This window comes from Helianthus annuus, chromosome 3 (genome assembly GCF_002127325.2).
Source record: "Helianthus annuus cultivar XRQ/B chromosome 3, HanXRQr2.0-SUNRISE, whole genome shotgun sequence".
In the NCBI taxonomy this organism is placed as follows: domain Eukaryota; kingdom Viridiplantae; phylum Streptophyta; class Magnoliopsida; order Asterales; family Asteraceae; genus Helianthus; species Helianthus annuus.
In genome coordinates, this window is record NC_035435.2 from 147,731,365 (window position 1) to 147,742,212 (window position 10,848).

General features: G+C 34.3%; 1 protein-coding gene and 1 non-coding gene across 2 annotated transcripts; both read right to left on the bottom strand.

The window, feature by feature from the left end:
* Positions 1-72: 72 nt before the first annotated feature.
* LOC110929933 (DNA mismatch repair protein MSH5) lies at positions 73-9,442 on the bottom strand. The gene is made up of 34 exons (XM_022173124.2): positions 9,281-9,442; positions 8,565-8,596; positions 8,243-8,337; positions 7,917-7,997; positions 7,767-7,839; positions 7,247-7,310; positions 6,901-7,055; positions 6,722-6,823; positions 6,625-6,652; positions 6,518-6,549; positions 6,365-6,422; positions 6,163-6,249; positions 5,965-6,021; positions 5,540-5,641; positions 5,389-5,433; positions 5,194-5,271; positions 5,046-5,096; positions 4,826-4,907; positions 3,955-4,028; positions 3,771-3,870; positions 3,432-3,528; positions 3,232-3,321; positions 3,030-3,094; positions 2,883-2,941; positions 2,644-2,720; positions 2,458-2,544; positions 2,310-2,371; positions 2,180-2,241; positions 2,050-2,103; positions 1,511-1,596; positions 1,409-1,440; positions 1,306-1,329; positions 412-527; positions 73-316 (listed from the first exon to the last, which is right to left on the bottom strand). The coding sequence occupies exons 1-34, from the start codon at positions 9,317-9,319 to the stop codon at positions 230-232; spliced, it is 2,433 nt and encodes an 810-aa protein (XP_022028816.1). The 5' UTR covers positions 9,320-9,442; the 3' UTR covers positions 73-229.
* On the bottom strand, positions 4,394-4,589 carry LOC118490910. Its single transcript, XR_004890135.1, has one exon. It is a non-coding gene; the product is annotated as a U2 spliceosomal RNA (small nuclear RNA).
* Positions 9,443-10,848: the final 1,406 nt, after the last annotated feature.

Below are 10,848 nucleotides of genomic sequence, written 5' to 3' on the forward strand. Positions count from 1 at the left end.
CTCCACTAAACGTCTCATGGTCGGACACACATACATATATAATCGATCCTCATTATCGTGTCATTAAAGATATAAGTTTTGCAATCTATGCCTAATGTTTTGTTAAACGATGTTGTAATCCTCAGTTGTTCTTGTTTGTTTGCCCCATCATAATGCTAAGAGACTAAAGTTAAGCAAGAAATCTACATACCATTTTGAACAGTACCAAATATGATTTGAGGTACAAAAATCATGGTTGACCAGCACACATATCTTGAAAGAACAGGGACAAATCGCCATTGATGGCATCGAAAGCTACCATCTTCTCCACAGCATTCTGTCATTTGATTCATATCGCTAGAGTTAATATGGAGCAAGCAAGCAGATAAACACAACTGGAATGCGAATATATAATCTTTATGAATATGGCACCTTATATTGCTGATCTTGAGCTGTTATCTTTTCATCACATGCTCGATCGATATGTATACCTTTAGTGGTAGCATCCAATATAAACGCCGCTCTCTTAATTACTTCTTGAGGAACACCTACAAGATTGTATGATATCGCAAGCCCGATAAAAAGAAGAAATGGAATGACCTTGTACAATAATTATTTCCCTCTAAACCAAAATTCACACGTTTTCCTTCGGTTGGGGGAACAAGAATTTTTTTGTTAGGGTCACAACAGATACCTTTTTGCATTTGCTTCTAGTACTCTACCATGACAATTATTTCCCTCTACTTCTGCCAGGTAGGGGGTAAATGAGCCGAGCTCTGGATCTCACGAGTTGGGCTCGAGCTTGGGTCGTTTATTTTTCATGAATTATTTTATTAATTTGTTTACATACAGTTATAATTATAACTTTATAACATATCATATATTCTTTAGCTGTTTTTATTACAAAAATATAATAATAATAATAATAATAATAATAATAATAATAATAATAATAATAATAACTATTATGTAAATATATAACAAATTATAACTCTTGCAAGCCTACTCGAGTACGATAAGTGAAGCTTGGGCACATTTATTAAACAAGCTTATTTTCAGGCTTGAGGTATGGCTCGAGCTCGTTTATGCTCGGGGCTCTATTCAAGCTTTTAGGCTTTTAACAAGCAGATGTCGATAGCTTGTGAGCGCTTTGGCTCGTTTCGACCCCTAAGTACAGGTTCTATTTCTATCAAAGTATGAATTCCTTACATTCTTAATATACTAAGAGTATTTGGGCAATATATCGTAGTAATTGGTAAAATGATATCCGAGGGTATAAAATTTACTCGGCGTCTTTTATTTTAATGTAGCATGGTTGAAACATACCGGCAAGTAGAGCACAATGAAGTCCTGAAACAAGAATTAAAGTGAGTGACAAAAACGAAGATATAAAAACCGAGATACAAGTGAAAATCAAATATTAACTCACCATAACTAAGAAGTGTATGTCCAGGAACCAGCCTAACATATACAAGAAGTCAGATTAACTGCACATGCTAATAAGGTAAGTTTTAAAGCGTTGATGATTTACCTATATAGAAATACAATTTCCTCGAGGGCTTCATTACTGTTGTCAGGTCTTAGCACACTCATGGTGTAGTATTTGACTTTATCTGACTGGTGTTTATCAATGATTAGAAACATTAAACCGTCACACATGGATATGATCAAGAAACCATGGTTGTAAAAATCACGACTAGTCTCCGATTAATCACTAATCGGAGGTTCACCGATTAATGGCCGATTTATCGCTAGGCGGTCAATGGCGGTCCTATTCTGGCCAAATTTTGGCCAAACGCTGGCCAAATTTCGACCAAACCTTATAAATTCCTTCCAAATACTTTAAAAAAATGGTCAATAAGAGGTTAAAACATGTCTACTTTAAAAAAAACTACATATAAAAGTGTGTGTATATATGTAACTAAAAATTACATATAAAAATCTCAATCCGATTAATCCCTGTTAATCCCGATTAATCGCTAGTCGGTACCCCACCGCCCGACTAGCGCCTAGCGATTCTTACAACACTGCAAGAAACTATATATCTTTCAAAGTTATTGTATTGCATACCTGAGATAAATGACTATCAACAAATATCTGGGTCAAGTGAGTGCAAATTAGAACCTGCAGCATAAGTGCATGAGTACAACTAGGAAACAGTCTCATATGATAAATGAGTGACATTTAAAGAGCAACAAACCTTCGGAGGAGCATACATCGAGATAAAATGATCAATAGTTCCACCAAGCAGACCGATACCATCTAGAAAAATATGAGCATGATTAGTGTACAATACAAAATCGATTAAACATGGAAAATTAATGACTAACCTTCAGTAAGAGTTCCCTTGCCAAATTCGTCTAGTAAACATAATGACCGAGAAGTAGCATGCCTTTGAAGTTTTTAACATCAGTATAGACTTCCAAAAAAAAATTGATTGGATGGTGAGATCTCATTCAGTTTACATAAAAGAGATACCTTAGCATCATTCCAACTTGGTGCAAATCAATCATGAATGTGGATTGTTCCGCAGTCATAAGCTTGCTTCCCATGGCACAGAAAATTCTATCATTTGCCATTTATGGTAGTCAGTCTTCTATTAGTAAACTCATTTCAAGATTATTATAATCGCATATAAAATAAAAAGGATTAAAAAAACCCAACCTATCAGTTAAGCCCACTTTCGCAGCATCTGCTGGAACAAAACTTCCAATGTGGGCAAGAAAAACTATTAATGCTACCTGTATTTTAATTTTTAATGACAATGTGATTGTTGAATTAGAAAAAATCAACCATGATAACTTTTGATTTTCCGTGACCGTTGAACACGGGCTTCATAGGACTCTACGTGAAAGTTTATATGAAACAAATGAAAATAGAAACATATGCTATATAGATATAACCTGCTTTATATATATGCTTTTTCCTGAATAATTAGGTCCTGTAATTATATGAACGTTCCCTGAAAAATGAAATATGAAAAAAATCATAAATGAAACGTTATGATGTAATAAATGATATCTAAATCCAAATAAACTAAGAAACAATACCATGATCAATAATCTTTGTATCATTAGGAATAAAAGTGTCAACTGTCATTTCCTGCAAAACATGTCTAGAACCAGCTATCTGTTACTCTCTACTTAAATGCATATGAATTCACTTAAGCAGTCCATTATGAAAAGGGCGGCTTGAAGAATATCATATTTGTATTTTTGAAGAGGAAAAAAAGTATAAATACAAAGTTCTGACCTTCCGTTACGAATATCAAGCACAGCTTCAGCAGTCAGTATGGGCCTTACGTAATTGTTTTGACGAGCAACCAATGCCAATGACAAAAAGCTACACAGCCATGAGCAATTATAGTCAGGAACATACAAAATATCATGTTACAGAATCCTTCTATGGAAATGAAGAAAAAATGAAATAAACAAATTAAGAATGTATCTAACCAGTCAAGTTCTGCTGCAAAATTGATTCCCTTGAGCAGATGCATCGAGAACTTGAGAATATGTGACACCAAGTCCCTTGTGATAGCTCTCTCCATGTCTTGATAGGATCGGGTAAATAGAAAAAGGAAATGAGAATTTTTTAATTAAAACATATATAAGCAAGAAGAGTCAACTTAATTCCAAAAGTCGCAGCATATATAGTATATTTGTGTGCAGAAAAAGGAATTTCTGAATGAAAATTTCAATGAATTTTTACACTCATTTCACTGGTTTCAAGCATCTGTTTCTAATTTTCATTAAAAAAAATACGAGAAAGGAACATGATCCTTTTTTTATTACCTAGAATTTTATGATATATGTCTCCTAAAAGGCTGTCCAGTTCTCTTGTCTTTGCATTGCGGTAATAGAACCTCTTAACATCACCATCTTCATCAGAGAACTAGGAACAGAACATGCGTTTTCTAAATTAGGATCCGAAAAAAGCGTTTCGGGAGCAGGACATGCTTAAAATAACCCAGCTTACAGCAAATTCATAGTCTTGAAGTTCCTCTAAAATGCGTTCATCTAGCTTTTCTTCAAAGATGCACATCAGATATCCTATTTTGAAACATTAATCGAAAGTAAGAGCATAAAAGACGTCTTCAATTTCAACATTTAAGAAACAATAGCTCAACTTGTTTGAAAAGCTATCAGTCCACTCAATTCCAGATTTTATATGATCCTTGCAACAGTTTCTAAAAGATCAATTTTCAGGTATTAATGTAAAATACATAATTTCACTAAAACTAAAAGAAATTTAACGTACCTATTTCAATAGATAGCAGTTCACTCAACTACAAAACTTGATTAAAATTTACTAAAATTTATATAAAAAAGTAATAATTTAAGTATTAAGATTATCAGTAAGATAATGAATAAATTAAAATAACATATTTCTTTTATAAAATCTTAACTAGGGTTTGGAGGGGTGCGCCAGGCCAAGGCAATAGTGCAACACCAAGGCGACGCGTAAAGGCCCCAATAGCAAGCTATTGAGATGGGCCTTTCCCCATAAAAAATTAGATTAATATCGAGTGGGCCGATGGCCCACGTATCAGATATTAAACTGATAAGAACAGATACTACACTTGATCTTAGCCAAAAGGCCGAGAAAGGTATGCTTTCTCCATTCCTGGGCCGCTCATTATATAGGCACAGCCTTCAGCTGCTATTGTTCATAGAGTCGATGTGGGACTGTGAGTTAATTTTTCCCTTTCGTTGTCATCTCTTAAAATTCATACCTTAAGTAATGCATATTATTATTTAGTATAACTAGCCTTTAAAGATCAAAAAGTACCACTGATTAATGTCTCATAAACAGTAAAAGATCAAACACGGTAAAAAATGTAGCATACCTATCTGATTTATATAAATAACTTGTGGAAGCAGTTTGTCTCTAGACATGTAAGGAAGACGTGCAAGTTCCAATGATGACACCTGTTGAGCAGTGGTATAATCAGATTAGCACAATAGATACCCAAAGTTACTTGATAATTTTGTTTAATGTTCCAATGCTGCCTCAATTAGGAACATTTGTATAACCAGAAAACAATTTGTAATGTGAATTAATAGCACCTCTTCCAAAAATTCTGGTAATTCTTCATATATTTGCCTCAGTTCATCCAGCTGCATTTAAATACGAAAAGAAGTTTTGTCAAGAGAATGGAAATACACATAAAGAAGTAAACGGGTAGTTAAGAAAGCCACTGATAACGTCCTAAACCTCGTCACAAAAACCATCTTTCACAGTTGTCTCATAGCCTTTGTCTTTACTTCTGTTTACATCAACAACACCAATTACCTATAAATATAACACGAAATCAGAAAATAACTGTTACACTCAACCGGGAATCATTTATCCACATTACTTAACATTAAGCTAGAACTTAGAGGAGGAAGAAACAGATATCTTTCTAACCAGTTCATATACATAAGCTAAATCCATTGATATGCATGAAGCAGCCTGTCATAACCCAAAAACTGGTTAATAACCTGTCAATTAAAGCGACAGTATGGTAAAAATGACAATATACTGCAGGGATACCATGCTTGGGAAAATTAATTAATACCTTCTCAACAATATTTACACTGAAATAGTTAGCTTGCTCCTGAAGATTTTCAGAAATTCCTAGTTCAAATATTTTGTTGATATGCAGCAGTGCAGAAAGGCTCTACAAGATAAAAGCATACATGGTTATAGAAAAGTTGTTAATAAAGCCATATAATGTATAGGCATGCATCACAAGTTGTCATCTAATATTCATGTCAATAATCAACAACTACAACAGATGCATAAATGCAAACCAGTTGTTAATATCATTCATACACTGAAGATAGTTAACATGAGTTCCTGACTGCAGAAGCAGATTTTAACATAATAAGGTGTTTCGGCCCAAAAACATAGGATATAGTTTGATCGCTATGCACTATTCAGTTAAATGAGTACTACTAAGTGGAACTTCAACAGAAGGATGGAACAAAGAGCAAAGATTACCTTTAGAAACGCAGTCCAATCACCACAGGTGCATACTGAACTTGGGGAATTGAATTTCTTCCATGACAAAGAAATGAAAACGATGAAGAGAAACTTATACATGATAAAGATATAGAAATAATAATTCTTATGCAGTTATAGTATATTAATAGACTTGACACTAGCTATAATGATCAAACAGAAAAAGAAGTGTTGCACCTTCAGTATGTGGGGAACATCCTTGACAGATTTCAGTGTATCACGTAAAGAAGTTAAAAGTTCTTCAGATGAAACAAAGAACGATATCTGAATCTATTAAAGGAAACAAGTCACAACTGTTTTTGTGGATATGGAATAAAGCACAGAACATTGAGTATTAGTCATCCTTAAACTTCAATATATTATACAAAAGATAGGATACAACATTAAGACGACTGTTCAAGTTGTCAAGGTCTAGTATGGGCCTGAGAAACCATGTCCTGGTACCGAAAACAACAATCATTCAACACCAACAGTACGGACTTGTAGGTAAAGTTTTATAATTACTGAAATTAACATGGAAATCAATGTTTACCTTAAAAGACGTTTACCCATGGGTGTGACACACTAAAATAGAAAAGATCGATCAGATAATAAATTTAAAGGAAAAGCAGACTTAAAAGAAGAATGCATTTTCCACACCTTATTCATCATGCCAAATACAGAAAACCTGCAAATAAACAAATATTATTACTTACTTTTGAGACATAAAAAACAGAATTAGGAAAAAAAAAATTACCCTTCTTTTGCTCTACCAATTCCCATGTGGCTTGGATGTTTGTCGGTTTGGAATATCTGCAATGCCTCGTGAGCAGCAGAGTCAACTTTAAGGAATTTGTTTCTGCATTTAAGATGGGAAAACTATAGCAGGAACCAGTAGATTCTAGTATGAATAAAGAAAAGATTATGATAAGATACAATGAAATTTGCATGACAGAATTGATTGCAATTGATACACTCCCACACTCATTTTGTTCAATGGTGTCCACGACTCTTTCGGTTTCCAATATGGCAAGAAGACCCCCACTAGCACGAACTTGCACTTCACTCTCAATGTCCATCATAGAACTTAGCTACAGTTTAATAAAAGTAAAATGATGACTCAGATCATGACACAACCATGTGATTTCATCGGCCTATCATAGAAATTAAATACATAAAGAAGACATGGTATGGGCTGATATCATTTATGATTAAGAAATGCATCAAACCAACAATGAACCTATGGAGGAGGGGAACTTGGTAAAATGATGTGATAACTTACAAAGCAGATTCTTTCTTTGACGTTTAACCCATCATCCATTCCAGTTACCCGAAGATATACTAATCTGTGTTAATATAATAAGAGAGATAATATCAACAAAGGTATTAAGAAGAAAGATTAGAGTATGTCTACATCATTAGGCAAAATGAAAAGATGCAACTGAAAAGACTGTAATCAAATTAACTCCTTTGCCTCTATTATCTAAGAACAGTCAACTATCTTACTCACTAAAATCTGTATAGTTCAACTTAAACAACAAAAGCTATATAGACAGATTATAAGGAAACGTTGGCTATATGACAAATATAAGTCAAGAAAGTATTTACTAATACCCATGAACTGTTTATTATCGAATCCATATGTTTATATTTGCTAAAAGGTAGACAGAATTATTAACCATTTACTTGACAAGTTTGTTTGTCCAACCCTCAAAAGCAGTTATCATTAACTATAAATTTTGGCGGCAACCAAATAGCAGGTGGAATTGTATAATTTAAGACCTTCTCAGTGTATACTACACCTGTGCCATGCTTGTTCATAACTAAATACTGAACTCTTCATAAGCTTCACCGTATGCGCCTCACTTGCACCATCTGTATTACTGACAGGAGTAAATACAGACTTCACAAGCTCAATGTGCATAAAGACTACAAGGAAACTATGATATTACCATTCTGTTGTAAAGCAGCTAAGAGAGATTCTTCACTCTTGGTACTTGTGTATATGATCAACGGCTTAACCTGATACTTGACTGAGACATTATAAAAAACTATGATATTAACATTTTGCTGTTTAAACTGAAGTAAGTTACCTACAGTTAGATATTGATCCATTGTGTGGAAAGAGGTAATAAAATTAACACTGAAAAGGGGAAGGGCGATCAAATCCTCCCAATATCGGGAAATAAAAATCGAAATCTTATTGATTAGCTAACAAAATTGGCTCCAATTCGGATAAAATATCGTATCTAAGAGAACAAGCAAAAGTATCTTTTACCCATATCAATTAGAGGAAAATCTGCAGTACCGTCTTCCCAAAGTTCCAGCACATGGAGTTCACGTGTAAGACTATCATAATAGGAAATTCCAACTCTGAAAACATAATTTGCATAATAAGTTAACTGCAGGATATTGTAAAATTCAAGAATAATATGTAAACTTCAATTCAATGATAATGACAAACTGAAATTTCATCAAGATGGTAGTCTTAGCATTTGGAGCACATTATGCTAATTATTAACCTAGAATGGCTGGATTACAATGCATACCATCACAATAGAATTAACGAATATTGAGGTGTGTTCACCTAAATAGCTTACCTATGACCATGCATGAGGCATGCCATGTAGACCTGCATGGAAAAGCCATGTTAGTGTCAAACAAGCACAAGCATAATATTGAATTATCAAATGTTGGTACAAACAAAATAACACTCAGGAAGCACATTATATTGTTTTTTTGGCGGGAATTCATGAAATAAACAGCATTAATTTGATGATTTTAACTATTTTTTTTTTTGAACGACAAATTTGGATCACTGACGAACCTGTGGAGTATAACTTTTCATTAGTTAATATAACTTTGTTTTTATCATTTTATTAATCCGAAAGTTAGTTAAAAATGTGGAGTAGTACCTATCCACGTGGCAATGCCTAATTTGACCATTTTTTAAAAGGCCTTATTGGCTTATTAAGATATCATTCTATTACTCCTTGTTCTCTCATCTTCTTCTTTTACTGATCGCTCACTTAATAGTTTATTCTACTGAATTATCGATGATAACAATAATCTGCAGTTGACCAGAGATCGATTTGCAATAGTTCATCCAAATTTATATAGACATAGAATATGAAATCACAACGCACAATAAATCAAATATCAGCAGGAAGAACGCCTAATTGAGATATCACCAAACGATAACATGAAAAAAGGAACAGCGAAAAATTAGGTCACATAAAATGCAAATGCATGTAAGAAACGAACTGATCGAGTGAATATTATACAGATTACGAGTGATAACTACTCGAAAACATACCTGATGCACGGATTCTGTTTCGTCGACCTCCTCCTCCATGGCGCCAAGCGATCGCGCGTGTGTGTGTGTGTGTGAGAGAGAGAGAGAGAGAGAGAGAGTTGTGTGTGTGTGTGTGTTTGGGATGGAGTGGTATAGCGATTTATACTTGCAACCCACCCACGTTAACCACTGTAGTACCGTTGGGTTTAAACAAGAAGGAAATGTGAGTCGGTACTTTTTTTAATGGAAAAACTAAAAAGTAACCATTAACCACATTCTTTTTTAAAAATAGTCATCTTATGCATCTTATGTGTCTTTCTAGCGACCTTTTAATGCGTCTTTGAAGCGAAGTCATTTAAACCCAATAAAAAATGAACATGTGACGTGGAAGACGCATGGGAGAAGTCTCAGATAGATGGGAGAAGTACCAGACACATGGGAAAGACCTTCAAAGACGCATCCCTGAAACCCCAAAAAAAACATGTGGTATGAAAGATGCATGGGAGAAGTCCTAGACGCACGCATGGGAAAGACATTCAAAGATGCATCCCGTGCTTGAAAGACGCATCCCATATGTCGGACGCTTCAGCTCCCGAAAGACTTTCAAAGGCGCATCCCATGTTTGAATGGTCGCTCCAAAAAACGCATAAGAAGACTAGTTTTAAAAGAAGGTGTGGTCAATAACTAGTTTTGTAATTTTCTCTTTTTTAAAATATCAGGTGCTGCTGCAAAGTTACACCATTTGTATTGAGTTTGTTATGTATATTTATTAGTGTTAATGTTAATAAAACTAGAAATTATAGATATAGTTCAGATTATGTAAGAAATTGTTGATTATTTAAGTTAGGTCATTCAAATAATATACTTTTTAGAAAACAAGTATTTATAAATAGTTATTTAATGCTGCTTTTGAAGTTGTTAAGTTTGCTAGAAATCTTATGTTTTAAAAAGTATTTGTTTGAAATTTGAGGGATAACATTTTAACCGTTGATTTTTAGCCAAAGTTATTGTTTTATAAGGTAAATCATTAATTACACAATGTTTTTAACCTAAGTTTTTAATCACACGTTAAAATAACCTTTTTATCTATTATAATAATGCCTTAAATCTTAACAAAAGTTCTTCATCTCTTCCTCTTCAAACATCTCACCCTTTATTGTAAGTCACCTCTTGTCCTGAGAAATAGCGTAACTACAACAATTGTTACCGCTCCAACATAACCATGGAGGGATAATAGACTCATTGCCAAACACCCTTATAAATTCTATATGTGATTAAATTATGTTCTTAAATTTAGGGTCGCATGTGATGTGTGTTTAGGGTGGGGGTATGATGTGCGGGGAGTTAAGCGGGGAGGAGGAGTCACCGCGCGGTGACCATACCCTAGTGTTGATGTTTTTCGGTGAGTAGGAGAGAGGTTACCAAAAACGGTGATCAATCACCGAATGTGATTGAAGAGTGATGGAGGAGAGAGAGAAATGAGAGAACAACCATTCAAAAGTGAGAATCACTCAAACACCCTAGAGTGATTAACCATAGGGGTGGCAATCGTGTCGGGTTGATGGGTTGGCGGGTTACGGGTTGGCGGG